We start from the raw sequence: 16,441 nt of genomic DNA, 5'->3' as shown, positions 1-16,441 counted from the left end.
TAGATGTATTCCTAGTGACTTCTGTTAGAGGATTGTGGTACAGGTATGTTACAGCCTTTTGTTGTCCTGTGCTTGACATATGTGTTGTTTGACTGGGATACAAACTAAAGCCTGACTTGTTTTATCTATGTTTTGAGTCCTCTGCCATAGGAAAAAAAAAAAAAGTCTCCTTCATGAGATGCTGAAGCCTTTACTGAGTACACACAACCTGGGGCAAGTCCAGGCGCAGGAGCCCAAGTGGCCCACCACCAAACAGAGAAACACATCACCAGCAAGTCACCTTTGCAAAGGAAGAAAGATAAAAGAGAGGTGTTGGTGTTGGTGGAGGGGTACCCCATGGAATGAAGACATCCACATCCATATTTACAAGGTCATAGAAATACAAACATTACTGTATTGGGAACCAAGTCAAAACAACCAAAGGAGCAAAATTCCAATATTGCTTGAATTCTATACATATTTCTCAACAAAATACATCATCTCTTCAAAAGAAACGAAAGATCACACAAGTCAGTTATTGATTAGTTTCCTAATGGTGAATTAAAGCTTATTTGGTCACCTTATTTGATTAGAGCGTATCACATAACTTTTTTTTTCTACATCTGTTTTCCTTTATTGATTTTGCAAAATCTCAACAATTGCACGTTTCGAAAGTTCAGGTTGATTTAGAATAAATATACACGTGTGGTTTTACCAAAGACAGACCTACGAAGTTCCATAAGCCCTTTGAGGGGAATAGGTTTCTTCTCTGTGTTAAAACAGTGTGCGGGCAACACAAATGTCTCATTCCACCTTTAGAGTTGCTTTTATTTTTAAATCCTAAAGTTATGCCAGGTTTCCTGGAAAAAGGGAAGTTACAGCAAAAAAAAAAAATTTAAGTGTCATCAGCACAAAGATTATGAATCCATGAAGCCAGCTCTTGAGGCAGTAAAGCTGGACCACTGGAGGGGTGGGGTGTGACGAGAGGGAGGATGCGCTAGGAGGGGAGACCGGAAGTGGAGCTGCCAGGAGTGGACACTCCCATCAGAGTGCAGAAGCGGTCACAGAATGGCTGCCTTCCCTGGCTGCCTGCATTCCCTTGAAAGCCAGCGATGCGGGAATGTCACAGTTGTGGGGGGACAGTGGGGTGCTGCCTGCATGTTGCCACCCGTGTCCAGCAACATAACCAGAAGGAGCAGCACTGTAGGTCATGTAGGGTGACACTTGGGCTGGTGTAGGGTAAGGAGCCATGCTGGATGCTGAGACAAAACTGCTCACAGCTGGGAGACCATTCGGTGCCTGAGAGAAAGAGAGAAGAAACGAAAGACAATCACATTACAGTATTTAACATCTCTCCAGTCCTTAGACACAGAAAACAAATCCCGAGGGAGTTAACAACCCTCTGGTTCTACATTTGGGCTGTCTTTTTCCCCCTAGACTTCCTTTTAACCTTACTTTGACCTAAGGGTATCTATCCTGTCTTGCTCCTTAAACACAAGACGCTCTTCTTTCTACAGACGGGTTTTGGAAGCTACAACCAGCAAAAAAAGGGAAAAAAAAAGTTATTCTTACTTTTGTGACTTAAAAATACACGCAGGATGAGTAGGCTGAGAAAAAGTCAACTGAGATGAAGTTCTCTGGAAGTCTGCTCAGCACTCCTCTGCCTCTGTCAACCTTCCCGGCACTTGCTAACTTTTGGAGCTTTGTGACAGACCTGTCTCCTGTAGCTTTCATTTCCAGGAGAGAAGGGCAGAAAGTGTGGCCTGCTGTGTTAGAAACTCAAAACGGACAGATCTTCTGTTAAATGAACCATGGGCCATGTTTCAAGATATCGTGTTGAAAACGCCACTTGGACAAGGACATGTAAACTCGGGATTTTTCTAGTAGGGGTTTTTGCTATTGGTTTTCTTGTTGTTTTGGGTTGAAGTTTGGTTTTTGTTTTTGTTTTGTTTTTTAAGTTTGGAGATTTTTTTTTCACAATCAGAAAGGAAATTTTCTCCACAAATATGAATGAATATATGCAGTTTTAAATTGGAAATTTTACATTTGCAAAGTCCAGGGTTTTTTTTTTTAAGCCATATGTACAAATCTCTTTAAAGGAGTTTAATGTGAAATCTTTGTTTGCAAACAAAATGCAGCAGCTCTGGCAGGCAGGCTTGCTTGGAAACCAGTGCTTTCCTGGCGTCCAATAAATCATTGTTGGTATCGTTACTATTAACAACACCAAAAACACCCTGGTGTCTAATCCCTCTCTGGCATGGATGCTCCCCACCCTTTTTCAAGTGGTTCTTTTCTTTTCCTCCCAGTTTCTACTCTGTTTAAAGATAAAGAGTAAATCTTGTTTCCTGGTAATGACATGAACAGACTAACATGCCAACATATTTCCTAAAGAAAAAGTAACATAAATGCAGGAATTATATTAGAAAACGTGATTTAATCCACAGAGCTGAGTAAATCAAACACATTTTAGATGCTTTGTCCAATTAAGTTAGGACATAAATGATGCTTTTATTTTGTATACTCAGGACATTGTATACACCAACCATGCAGTCCCTCAATGGGCTGTATCCCTTAGCACTCCATCTCAGAAATTATTTTCGAATTAACTCATTTTTACCTTCACCTCTATAAGAGCATAATGGTGATGTCTAATAGCCTATTTTCTGAATGTAAAAGGAATGTCTATACACACTTATATACATGCACACATGTATATGGTACATTATATGTGGCTGTACTCATAGATGTGGCCTTACTCATAGATTCTAACAAAACCTCACCTTATATTTTTGGTCTAAAAGGACACTACCTTATATTCTTCTGTTTGTCATTGTATATTCTTTTAAAAATGGAAGATAAAAGAAAAGATCCTTGAGTACCTCCTATATCCAAGACACCTAGAAATATCCAACATATTTTATAAAATTATAAAGATTAATAAACAGTAGCTCATCCTGGCAGTAGTGGCCCACACTTTAATTCCAGCACTCAGGAAGCAGAGGCAGTTAGATTTCTGTGAGTTCAAGGCCAGCCTGGTCTACAGAATAAGTTCCAGAACAGCTAAGGCTAAACAGAGAGATTCTGTGTTCAAAAACAAAACAAACATACACACACACACACACACACACAGAGGGAGGGAGGGAGGGAGGGAGGGAGAGAGAGAAAGAGAGGGAGAGAGAGAGAAAACTAATAATAGCTCATTAATATATCAGAATATAATGTAATATTCAATTGGAATTTAAATGTTTTTGTTTGGATTTTTGTTAGCTAGAGCTGTTCTGGAATTCACTATGTAGACCAGGTTGGCCTCAAATCATAGAGATCCTGCCTCCTGCCTCCTGCCTCCTGCCTCCTGCCTCCTGCCTCCTGCCTCCTGCCTCCTGCCTCCTGCCTCCTGCCTCCTGCCTCCTGCCTCCTGCCTCCTGCCTCCTGCCTCCTGCCTCCTGCCTCCTGCCTCCTGCCTCCTGCCTCCTGCCTCCTGCCTCTGCCTATCAAGTACTAGAGTTAAAAGCATATGCACTGTTATGCCCAGCTTTTGTTTTTGCTTTTAAACAGGGTCTCACTAAGTACCAAGGCTGGGCTCAAAATCATTCCCTGTAACCCTCAAACGAGAGATCACAGGTATATACGACTATACCAAGATGGCATTAAAATATATTTCCACTCCCCCCAAATGATGTCCTTTTAGGTAACATGCAAAACAATTAAAAAGAAATGACTTCATATCATTGTTCAATAAAACTGAAATTCTTTCTTCTTTACAAGGAGAGTTAGAAAGTTGATAGCCATATATGTAAAGTTCCTCACTCTTGTCTGATTCTATAGTGTCTTCTCTAGTCTGCCATGGTGCTTGCTTCTTCTAGACAGTCAGAAGGACATGAAACATACTCAAACAGCAGCACTATTAAAGCAATTCTTCCCTCTCCTGAAACTCAAATCTCTTTATTAGATTGTTTTATTTTTCAGGAGAAAAAAATCTTTGTGTCCCCTTTTTAAGATTAACTAATCGTGTCTCAAAGGAACTTACTTTAGAGTTCTTGGAGAATGAAAATCTCGGTGGCCATCAAATTACAGGGGCAAGTGGGGTGTAGTCTAGCATGACATGGAAATTTTTGCTCTAATTGCTTTTATTCACTATTTTATTATTTTATTTCCTCAAAAATTGTGTTAAAAATTAGTTTGGAATTAATCATCCGCATAGAATTATTATAGAAAGGTATCCACAGCTGTGTTTGAGCCCTGTCTAACACTAATTAATATTTAATACTACTAGTACCAATGTGCACCCAGATAAACAAAATAAGAATGCTAAGGCCTGGTAGTACACCTTAGTAGCTATAGCTTAGTGTGCATATAGCCCAGGTTCAATCTCCCACACAGGAGGAAAATTAGCTTTTATATAATAGAAAACTTTACATTTGGTGCCTAGTGCTAAAAGATTTAATATGTGTGGCATATTAATGATCTATCTAGCAGAAAATGTCTGTTGTTGAACTTTATTTTCTATCAATCCCCGCCTATTGGTGGGTGCAGGGGGCACAGTTTACTGCTATGGCCTCTTTTGTGGTGTGTCATAAGCTGTTCTGTTGTCCTGTCTATAGTCTGCTTACCTGGGCCCACATATGTGGGCCTACTTTCATATTTGCTCCATAAATTTGTTCATTTATCAAATATAATAATATCCTATGAATCTTTATATCTACCCAAGTTCTCATACCTAAAACACTAAAGTTAACTTCGTGTTATTATGTGTAGTAATAGTGAATGTTTCAAGGTTCTCAAAATACCACCATATTTACTGATTGTCAATTTAGTAGTTCAATTCCCTCTGTGTTCCAGAAAGACCCAAGAGAGAGCAACAAGTTCAGATAGACAGCTTCATCTCATTCATGAAGTGTGTGTATGTGGGGGAGGGGGAGTGGCACACAGTGGTCACATGAAGGAAGAGAAAGGATAAGAAACCCTCAACCTTAGAAGAGTAACTCATGTCTGACTTGGCTGGGACAATGGGGTGCGCGCGGTGGGGGGGGGGGGTAATTCAGGTTTCAAAATCTGGGGAAATGGTTAGGGCAATAAACAAGAAAACACAAATGTGCTTCCAAATGCCCCCACCCTCCCGCCATCTTGACCATCCATTTATTCCAGTATCTCAATAAATACCAATTTTCTCTCTATTAATTTTGAAACATGATATTAGCAAAAGTAATAAGTCTCTACTGGGTAAAGTGATCGTTCTTTATAAAGAAATCCCTGAAAGGGTAACATTTTCCACAGCAAAGGAAAACAAGCACAGGTAGCATTGGTGTTTGTTTATGCTTTCCTGTGAAGGAGTAAACTTAACTGTGAACTCCCCAAATCTGCTCAATGTTTCCAGTGAAGGCATGTAATTAATCTAAAAAGCTAGTTAGGTTCCCAAATGTACACCATAAATATAGTAGGAGAAAACATGTTAAATTACACTGTTTAATTGGATTGTAAATATGATTTATAAATCAACCAACATACGGAATCCCAGGGGAAAAGTAAACAAATTTTCCACATGAAACCCTGCAATAGGAATGCGATAGAAATCTCATTTTTGAAAATGACTTTGCCTAAATATTTCATAAATAAGACTTCAACCCATCGACCTACTTTTCACATAGATCTTCCAAGAAAGCAGTAAGAATTCTTTCCACTGAAAGAAGTCTGTAATTCCCTCCCCACAGCCAGCTACCCTCCACTTAATTTTGGAAATGAGATTTATTAATACAAAGTGAAACAGATAAATTGCGTGTCCCAGAGGAAAATAAGTTTTCTATGTTGAGTTGTCTCAGGAAAGGAAAAGGTTTTATCTCATGAGCACTGGAAGAAATCAAGGAAATCAAGGAAAAGACTGAAGGTGTAATATATGTAATATAGCTTGTGTTACTGAAGGTGTAATATATGTAATATAGCTTGTGTTACTGAAGGTGTAATATATGTAATATAGCTTGTGTTACTGAAGGTGTAATATATGTAATATAGCTTGTGTTAAATGATCACACGGCGGTACCAGCAGACGGTTGGAGGACAGAGACCTGCCTCAATCATCCTGTAGGCTCACACAAGGGGACACAGGAGAGACATTTTATAAATGACTTACCAAAGACTTGTGAATGGAAAAGATAAGGTTCTCTTGTTTTAAGAACAAAATAAGAGTTTATCACCCACCACCCTATCATAAGACAAGCATTTACTTCAAGCAAGCCAAATGAATAAAGCTGTTGGCAAAAGTAAATAACAGTTCCAACCAGCCCTTCGCTGTTTGATTTATACTTGTTCCATGTATTCCTTCAGCTCTAAGAAGATAGAAATGTATACATACCCAAACACTTGTGAGTATGAAGAGGAGGAGGAGAAAGAGGAAGAGGAGGAGGAAGAAGAAAAAGACAAAGAAGAAACTGATATGGCAACTGTCTGGAAATTAGAAGTTAAAGACTATTTTTCAAATTCTGGAAATTGTCCACTCAACATTTTCTCTCTTGAAGAAAATGCAAATAACAGCCCAGTGCCAGGTTCTCTGCTCACAGTCTGTCTGTCTGTCAGCCACTCATCAAACCCATGTGTTCTTGGCCATAAAAACAATTGTGCTTCACATATAGTTACAACATCAATTTCACAAACAAACAAACAAAAAAAACTGCATCTGAAAATGAGCAGGTATTTTTGAGGAATTATTTCTCCAAGATTGTCTTTCAAACTGCAATTCTTCCCTTCTTTATTTTGTAATGACCCTAATAAAACAAGCCTGGTAAAATCTAGTGACAGTGAGAACCAGGGATCAACATTCATCTAAGAGAATGACTTTTTACCTAGGCCCAAATGTCTCTAGGTTATAAGAAATGTGATAAATAAATGTGTAATACCTAATTTTTTCCCTAAATTTTATGTGTCTAAAATATTAAAATTGATATAGCCTTACATTGATTTGTTTAATTATACTTTGTATTCTCTTGACATACAGCAAAAATTATGTGCACCGGGTACAGTGCGATGCTTTTATCCAGGTATTCATTGTACAATGATCAAATCATTTAAAATGTCAGTCACCGCAGACATCGTAAGATAATAAAAAAAAAATTTACAATCCTTAAATCTAGTGACATTGAGCTTAAGGTCTTCTGAACTCTCAGGGTTTCTTTTTTTTTTTTTTTTTTGGCTATCTCACATGACACACTTTGTTGATATATAATTATTATCAAGTTTGTTAAAAAAATACTACTGGTTGAAAGTTAATTAAAAATCAGACCATCGTTTTCATAAGTATGACAAATTTCAAAGACTGCTAGCATTTGACTAAAGTCTCATTCTCTATAAAGTTATAAATTAATTTATCAAAAGGTAACTTTGCTTGGTGTGAAGGAAATTCCAAACAGCTTCATTTTTATCTTCATGAAATTAGCATGTCCTGAAAAAATGAGTTTTAAATTTTTTGGATTTATCTGTTTTTAATTATCAAACAATATTTTTCAATTCTCCACGAGGAAATTATGTTCAAGATGCTTCAAGTGTATCATCATCATGCACAAATGAACACTTTACGAGATTTTAGGTTAGACTCCATTTTTAAATTAAGCTCTTGTCACCAGTTGCTTAATTCAGAGCATTTTTAGTGCAAGTATTTATAGACTCTTCTCTATTCTAACATCTCAATTGCTAACTAATGTTATAATAACTTTGCTGTCTCTATTAACATATTCAACCCCAAAATGAAGAAGCTGGGGATTTGTAACTCTACCATTCATGTTTCCGTAGCCTACCTACCAGGTAAGCCATATGTGTTTGTTCTGAGGAAACAAGCCAGTGTAGACTAAACTTTTCATAAACTACGCATTTATTTATGAACTGGGTGAATAAAATCAATTATTAATTTTACCAAATTCCATGGAAAAGAACAGATATAGCCCAACACCTATGGCTGTCCATCTCACTTTTATCCACTTGATCGCTTTAAGTCAAATTTTTGTGCTTTCATTTGACTACATAGAAAGAACAAGTAGACAATGCTTCCTTTACAGACAGAGGAGGCTAAGGATTTCCTTTTCTCAATGTACTTCCTTACTTACAAATGTGGTTGAATAATCCAAGATAAAGAAATATTCTCTCCTAGTCAACAATGAGTTCTGAACCGGGAGTCCCATATGAGCTACAAGGCGTTAATGTGTAAGATAAACTCAGACATTCAAAACTAATTTTCAAACATGTTAAGTAGGTACATGTATGACTAAAATGTGCATGCAGTTCTGATTCCTGGCAATCAGGCATCTTTGCAGTTTATTGAGAATAGAAAGTCTAGATCATGGTGGGAATAGTATCAGTGTTCAGGTTCCAGCTTATTCTGTAGTCATTTTACAGGTGTCTTCCAAGAAAGCAAACTCTAAACTCTGAGTCTGAACTCTCAGTCTCCCCCCCCCACACACACGTGCACACCAGAAGGAAACCAGCATTAAAGGATATCACAGTAATTAGTTACAACTGCAAATGCCCAAAAAGCATTACAGGCAAATTTCTTCAGCTTTCCTTTCTCAAGGACATTCAAGTTTTGCTGGCCACAGGGGAAAATGGTACCTAAGTTAATTTTTTATCAGAATATATTGACAATACTTTGTGTGGTAGTGGGGAGGGGGGACGTGTAACATTAAAATTAGCTTTAGAATATTTTAAGAGAAATACACACATATGCAAATCCTATGTGTTCTTAGTTCCTATGAGTTTTTAATGTAATTTTACACCAAATTAATGTCTAACATGAAGAGTTTGTCTCCTTAACATATCTTTAGTCTTCATCCTAAGAGTAGCCACTGATTCATGTTGTGCTTAGAAACTCTGAAGGTTTTATGATTGTGTGTCATTTGAAGCATCAACCTAAATGGCAGAATGGGATAACATTTCAGTAAGGGCTTTTTAAATATTAACGTGATATAAATATCCTTTTATCTGGGGCCCTGTTCTCTTAAGTATTATAATATTTAGAACAACATTTATTTGTCTGCCCCCTTTCCTTGAATTATTTGCTTGTATAAAACCTCATTTACTACTTTAAAATTCTTTGTGAATGATTTTTAATGAAACAGCATTTACTTGAAATGGTATTTATTTTAAATAAGTTGTAAGTTTAATTTTGAAGCATATTATAAATTAGCCCTTTATAAACAAGCCTCACTGACAGGTACATCATTCAGAGAGGGAAATGAAAGTAGCTATGAAGGTTTTAGATGAGGAAGCTGCTGTTTATGTAAAAAAAAAAAACGGAATGTACTGACTGCTTGTGGGAACTGAAGCTAATTTTGAACTCTGAACTTCATGGTGTGACTCCAGACAGCACTGAGCCCCTGTTTAAAATGCCTGCTACTGTTCTCCAGTATAAAACCTCATTTTACACTTTGTGTACACTTTCTATTGTCTGTCACAAATGTTTCTTACTACGAATTTTCTAAACAATGTATATTATGAATATCACTTGTTTTTTAAAAGCCCATCTCTTGCTGCCATTTTTAACCAGGGAGGTTACTTAATGAATGTTTCTTACCAGCCATATAGTTGCACTGACTCTTGACTTTGGGACTATTAGTTCCTTATTTTGAAAATGAAGAAAGTCTAAGAAAATGAAGAGTCTCTAACTGGGTAAACAACTTGCATAAGAAGCTGTGGTGCTTAAGGAGCTTTCTAATCGTGGTGCTGAGAGTTACAGGCAGGTCTTTGCGAAAGGAAATGGTGAGTTTGCTTATAGAGACCTCGTGAGTATTCTTTACAGTGGAACCAGACTTAGAAAAGCGGCTCGCTCTCTCCTTGCTGTTTTTTGGTGACATTTGCAAGGAAATTAGCGACTAATGAATTCTGACAAACCTTGAGAGAGACGAGGAAATCAAAATGTAATTTGTTAACGACAGTGATGATTAGGATAACCCCTCAATAGATAAGAATAATAAATTCCAATAAATAAAACTGATTTTTGAGAAGACATAAAAAAAAGTTTTAAGGCTTTAAAATAAGACTAAGTACTATAAAGCTTTGGAGGTGGCGTCTACTTCGGGAATACCGTACAGTGCCTTGAAGTTTTGCCATTTGGGTTTTGAACTCTTCATTCTAACATACTGACGAATTTGGACTCACACTTTCGTGTGGCGGTTGCTTAATTCTTCTCAAGGAGGGGGGAAAAAAGGAAAAACCAGTGTTTTAAATTTTCTTTCAGAGAGTAGAAGGAGGGGGGCAGGAGGGGGGAATTAAACGGTCCACAGCCAGTCCGTATAATTTGAGGTTTTCTCACTAACCTCCCCTGGGAAATTACGATGTGACCTTTAATCGGGAAATGGTAACTTTATTACATTTATCTGGTTGCCCCTCTTCCATTCTTGCTGGACGGACAAGCTGGTGTCAGCCAGGACAGGGAGCTGTCTGTGCACAGGAGCCCGCAGCCTCCCACAACTCTTGCTTGAGACCTCCAGGCGCAGCCCGCTAGCGGGGCGCCGCTCTGAACCCCAAAGCCTGGCCGTGCCAAAGCTCGGCCTTGGCTTGACTAAACCTAGCTGGCCTGGAAGGGCTGGGGGCCACAGGAGCGGCTGGATGCCAGGCTTTTGCCCAGCCCTAGGCCCAGACTCAGCCAAGCCGGGTTCCGCCTCCGGGCCCCAGAGGGTCGCCAGCCGGGGCTTCTCCCCTTCGAGGCATCCTTCACCCCCCCCCAACCCCCCACACCAGGCAGCCGCCTGGCCAAGCCCTCTCCTCCTCACCTGGCCGTACTTGGCTTCCTGCTCCAAGGCTCCCTTCTCCAATCCATTCACTGCGTGCGGGGCGGCGGCAGGGAAGTTGTTGCGGCCCAGGCTGCTCCACTCCTCCACCTTGGGGCTGTGGTAGGGGGAACTGTCGCTCACTCCTGAGAAGGTAGAAGAGAGATTTCAGGCGGGGACTCAACCCGCGCCCCCCTCCTGAGACAAGACCACAAAGGTCCTAGGCTAAGACCTTTGGTCAACTCCCCTGAACTAGGCCTCCTAGGGACGCTGGGCCTAAGCACAGACTCCTCGGTTTTCAGTCTAGGGCCTGGAGACATTTTAATGGCCTAAAAGTAGGCCTGAGTTAAGTTTCACCCACGCCTGACGGAAGTGTTTTTGTTTTTTAATTTTTTTCCCCTTTCTTTTTTTTCCTAAGTCAGCATTAGATTTCCTTTCTCCCTTCTTGATCTCCCAGGGAATGGATTGAAAGAGATTGTTTTTTTTCCCCCAAACAGAAGAAAAACCCAAAGTTGTGAAGTGGGAAATCTGTTCCTCATCTCTGTCCCTACTGAAGGAGAGAGGCAAAGAGCTGACGTTGAGGAGGCCTGGCCCAAGTGTGACCTGGTTGATGCTCAGGGACAGGCTGAAAAGTGCTCACTACACTGTGGGGATCTGATAGCTATGTCAATAAGACAGAACAAAAGACCCGCAAAGTCCTTTGCAAACAAATAACTAAGTGATGCCCACAATACATATGCAAAATCTAAGTACATAGATTCCCACATTGTGTGCCTATAGGACTTCCTTACTTTCTCTGCTTCTGCCTCTGCTTGCTAAATGATATGCATGTTTATATATGCATATAATTTAGAGTTATATGCATATTATTTTTAAATAGCTAATTCTAGAAATACTGTAATTGTTAATGGTAGAATTATAAAGAATGGGTTTTTTTTTTACACGTCAGAAAGAGAAAATGAAATAAAATGTTAAGAAAATGAAAGTAGAATTTAACATTAAAAAAATGACCAAAGCCAAGCCATCTGCCAAACTTTCTGTTCTTAAAGGAGATACAGACAAAATAATAATAATAATAATAATAATAATAATAATAATGATGATGATGATAATAATAATAATAAGTACAGTTATGCATATTGGAAAAAAGATATTTGAAGACTACATTCATCTAGTTCTGCTTCTTGACTCTGCATAGAAGTGTGACAGTGCCATTTATACTTGATTTTATACACTTCCCTCTGATACAGGTGCTTCAAAGAGTGGTCACTTGGAGAAATTACCTTTTTATATGCACAGATTTGTCAGAAACCTGTTTGTTTAAAGGTGACATCACAAATAGACAACAGTATCTACGTGGCGGCATCACTGCCTTCTATATCTACCTGACATTTGGTCTGGTTGCAGGATTCCCCAGAGGTGGGAAGTTTTCTTTTCAACTGTCAGCTTATTTTCACTCTGTCTCCCCCTCCAAAGAAGTAGATTGTGCTCTTATTTTTGCACCAGAAAGCCATCACTGATTCCTAACTGCCTGCTGGTCTTTGCCGTCCCAGACAAAAGGCAGTCGGTGGGCATAAGCCTGAAGTTATCTTAAGAAATTGAGATCCCCCTGTGAGCCCCCATTTCTGCTGATCTCACACTTTCCCATGAACAGGGGCTTCCTTTAAATGTCAGTGAGGTCAGCTTATCCTATAAATCAAGGGCAACGTCTCCAACTAAGGTTCCAACCAGTTCCAAATAACCCAGAACGTTGCTCTTGTCAATTTGCAGTCAGAAGACAAGAAGATGGGAAATCGTGCACTGTTTAATTACTTTAAAAGGTAATTGTGCCAGTGTGGTGGGAACCTCAAAAAGCAAGAAATTAGCACAGGAAATATCTTTCTTTTTCCTATTTAATTTTTCCTCCTCCTGTCTTAAACTTTCCACTGAGCAGTTAGGCAATAAGGCGAATAAAACGATTTAACTTTCTTTTTCTCCCTATACCAAGAAAGAACCTAATGTCTTTTAAATGTTATCTTTAACAGTACAATAAAAAAGAAAACAAACTCAAGTCTCCCGGGAAAGCCGGACTGTATGGTACAGAACACTCCAAGATCTTTCTGAACAATCACAACAGACGTCCAGGACAGAGCAAGGTTCCGGCACAGAAAAGGAAAAAACACTGCTGGAAACTTTGCAGGAAAGGGGCGCGCAACCACTAGCGTTTCCTAGTTCCGGAGGACCCTAAGGAAAGCAGGAGGCTTGGGGGAGCCAGAGACAGCAGCCGAATGGACAACAGCGAATCACCTAGCAATTGTCACCTTAACTACTGGGTTGATAATTAACGTCTGTTAAGGGAGGTGGGTGGGAGGTAAGGAGAGAGAGAGAGAGAGAGAGAGAGAGAGAGAGAGAGAGAGAGAGAGATCCTGGACCTCCATTTCCAAGGAAAATGAAGTGAAGCATAAGAATGAAACCAATTAGGTGACATTTGAACTTCCTGCCTGAGCAAATTTGCCCTGATTGCCAGAATCCGAGAATAATAATACAATTTCCAGAGTGTGCGGGACTCGTAGCTGCGGCATCTGATTCGTAAGCAAGCTGCCGACAGTGGCTACCTACAACCCGCAGCCCCAAGCCTGCTAGGGCCTCCTCTTGTGCTCCCCAAATCGCCAGGCTGCGCTCTCCAAACAGTCTAGCCCGGCTGAGGCTGAGTGCGCGAGAGGCGGGGGAGGGTGGAAAATGCGAACCATGTGTTGGGGATGGGGGGGGGGTGTTATGGGTCTGGTAGTTTGAGATGAGGCTGGAGACTGTGTGTGTGGCAAGGAAACAGAGGGGCAAGAGTTTCAAGTTAATGAGATCAGGACACCCCCCTGGGAAGACTCCTTAGGTTTCCAAAAGAAAAGAGCCACAGGTGGTGGGATAGACAGTCGCTAGAGGCCGAAGGTACTGGGGTTCCCGAACGCGTGCAGGAACCCACTTCGCTTTGCACACTGCCTCTGAGCTCCTTACCTTGGTCGGTGATGGAGCGGATGCCCAGGATGTCCGTGACCGAGTGAGAGGAGGGCCAGGTGCGCGGCAAGGCCACCGATCCGGGGATGGCCGGCACCCCAGGTGGTGTAGGCACCTTAGCAGCTGCCGCCGTGATGGGACTGGGATACGAGTAAATGTGGTTGTAGGGCAGCGCGGGCTGCGGCGCGGGCTGGTGCTGCTTGTATGAGTCGTAATGACCCTGCTGGGCCAAGTTGCCGATCTTGTTGCGCAGAATCCGGCTGATGGAACTCACCGAGGGCACGTTGTACTTGTCGCACACGCCATCCGCCAGCAGGCGGTCCCGGATCTCCCAAGCGAAGATGCCTGGGTCCCTCTGCTTGTAAGTCCGGATGTGTTTCACCACAGTAGGGGTGGTGACCCGGGGCTTGCTCCCCCCAATAGCTCCCGGCAAAATCGAACCGGTCTCGTTGTAGCGCGCCAGGATCTTGCTGACGCAGCCGTGCGAGACCCGTAGCTGGCGGCTGATGTCACAAGGTCGGATGCCCAGTTGGGCTAATTCCACGATGCGAAGCCGAATGGCGTTGGGCAGCGGCCTTCCGTTCACGAACACTCCTCCCAGCTGGTTCACCTCCCCGAAGGCTGGCTCTGCAAAAGGAGCACAGAGCGCGCCACAACGCGCACCAACGGCTTGGGACAGCCGCCTGCCACCCGGCCTCCAAGAGCGTCCAGGGGCAGGGTTATGACACCCTCCTATAAGGACTGGGGTTGCCCCGAAACAAGACTGTTCCGGCCTGAGCCAAACGTCTCAAAACAAGCTGGGGCCAGACCTTGCTCCTACTTTGCGATTCCCAACAACAAACAAGAAGAGAGACCCAGGGCAACTCCGGACACTTAAAACTCTCCGAAGCAGGCGGGGGAATCGGTTCTGAGGCTCCAACGCGCCCCTCTTTGCCTGCCTGGTACCAAAACGCTCGCCCCCTGCTCCCCTCCACCTCCTTACCCCTCCCTTCTGCGGGGTTAGACGCAGTCCAGGGAAAGCTGGGGGGGGGGATGTTTTTTGTTCTGTTTTGCTTGCACGTGTAAACACGTGTGCAACAAAACTTGGATTGACACTGGAGCTGCGAGATTCGCCAATGCCACGGCCCTCTTCCCTTAAATCGCAAAATGGCATCAATTGTCACTCAGTGGCTCTCGCAGAACCCTTTTTGCCGCTGACCCTTGGAGTGTGCTTACAGCTCGTCGGACGCGGTCTGAGTCAATACAGCGGGGTGGTGCGCCTCAGCTCCCTCCCTCTAGCCCTCGCCTGCTCGCTCCCTCCCTCCTCGGATCTGACAACGTCCCCCATCAGCCACTCACCCATTGCTCCGAGCAGTACACCAACCCGGCCCCAGTTCCGCACTCCCAGAAAGAAACTTTTTCCTTGTTCTCACTGAGCCGGCCTGTCGCTGCTCCAAGCCGAGGGTGCCTTGGCTTCTCCCCGGGAGGAGGCGACAAGAGTGCCAAAGGAAAGAGTAAAAGGAAGTCTGTGCCCGGCTGAAAGAGGCTTGAGTTCTGCATTTCAATCTAAGCAGCAACGTGGGCTGGGCTGAGCAGGGCCGGGCAGCTCAGTCTATCACTCACTTGTGACACACCCCAAAAGAGGTGGGCCCGCGGGCAATCTGCGTTGTAATTGGTGCAGGCCGGTGAATGACAGCTCAGTCCGGGAAACTCCTTCCGCCGTCTGTTTCTGGCTGGCTCCGCACCTGGGTGACTAAATACAATGAATAAGAGTATTTGACGTCTTCCCAGGGGCGCCCGCAACAGAGTGCAAAATCAAGCTGATAAAAATGCTGAATAAGCGAACAGAAGCTTTGGTCTCAGTTTGAATAACTTTAAGTGGGTAGAGACCGAGGACACCTCTTGGGGAAAAGATGAACTTGTCAAATTGAAATTGGAGGTTAGAGCTCTCAGAGAACAAGCGGGCACAACCGTTAAGGGATGACTGAGAACTACCTGTCATGCTGACCTTTGAGGGCTGTCAGAATCTTGTCCACAAATTCTATCTCCTTCCAGTTCACTCAGGATGGGGAGAAGTCGAGTGGAGGAGACGCTTGAGGTGTAAGGACAAGAGACTCCTTTCCCGTACCACGCCCGAAGTGATTAGTCCAGCAGTGAGGGGCTAAACCTCAGTCAAGCAGGATCCTAGCAGAGGCCAGGTGCTGTGAGGAAACAATTTAAAAACCAGACTAAAGAGGAGCACAGGATGTCCACGGGAAGGAGGGTTGATTCCCGGAGCGCCGGTGGCAGAGGCCACGTCCATCCCATCCCACCCCCTTGCATCACTCACCCAGGACGCAGGATCCTGGTTTCCGCGTGTAAGAATTTGCCAGGCAGGGTTCTCAACACCAGTGAGCCACCTTGAAAGGTTTGATTTTAAATATGAAAGTCAGCCCCAAGGAGGTACCCGCTGAGACTGCCTCTGAGCATCTGTGTGTAATTCCCCGCGGCTTCAGTTTGGCTACCAGAGATGCTGTGTGATTCTGCCTACCTGGGGATTTTTCACTTTCATTCACCAAAATCCGAAAAGGATAGAACAATTTGGGACAGAGAAATGCATTTATTTATGGAGACAAGGTTATGACGTATGTGAACGAAATAAGGAAGGGAAGCATTGTGAATGGATTTGGGTAATTGTGTGACACCGGAAAGTGGATGATATTACTGCGTCTCCATCACAACTGCCCTCTCTTTTACACACATCCAGGATG

General features: G+C 42.5%; 1 protein-coding gene across 2 annotated transcripts; it reads right to left on the bottom strand.

Moving 5' to 3' along the window:
* Nucleotides 1-891: 891 nt before the first annotated feature.
* Pax9 (paired box 9) lies at nucleotides 892-16,199 on the bottom strand. 2 transcript variants are annotated; one of them, XM_021179350.2, is made up of 6 exons: nucleotides 16,021-16,199; nucleotides 15,687-15,892; nucleotides 15,051-15,444; nucleotides 13,713-14,339; nucleotides 10,728-10,870; nucleotides 892-1,278 (listed from the first exon to the last, which is right to left on the bottom strand). In XM_021179350.2, exons 3-6 carry the CDS (start codon nucleotides 15,052-15,054, stop codon nucleotides 1,024-1,026), a joined length of 1,029 nt encoding a protein of 342 aa, XP_021035009.1. In that variant the 5' UTR covers nucleotides 15,055-15,444; nucleotides 15,687-15,892; nucleotides 16,021-16,199; the 3' UTR covers nucleotides 892-1,023. The 2 variants fall into 2 exon arrangements, with proteins under 2 accessions (XP_021035009.1, XP_085686263.1); XM_085830137.1 differs by having other exon boundaries at nucleotides 15,700-15,892.
* Between the last annotated feature and the right edge of the window lie 242 nt (nucleotides 16,200-16,441).

Source organism: Mus caroli, unplaced genomic scaffold (assembly GCF_978045245.1).
Source record: "Mus caroli unplaced genomic scaffold, Mus_caroli_1 scaffold_14, whole genome shotgun sequence".
Lineage (NCBI taxonomy): Eukaryota > Metazoa > Chordata > Mammalia > Rodentia > Muridae > Mus > Mus caroli.
Note: the sequence above shows the minus strand (reverse complement) of the source record. Positions and strands in the feature narration are given on the sequence as shown.

Coding starts and splice junctions, on each gene's coding strand:
- Pax9 (XM_021179350.2), bottom strand. Junction 10,871..13,712: donor CCGCTCCATCACCGACCAAG/GTAAGGAGCTCA, acceptor CTACCTTCTCAG/GAGTGAGCGACAGTTCCCCC. Junction 1,279..10,727: donor AGGAAGCCAAGTACGGCCAG/GTGAGGAGGAGA, acceptor TCTTTCTCTCAG/GCACCGAATGGTCTCCCAGC.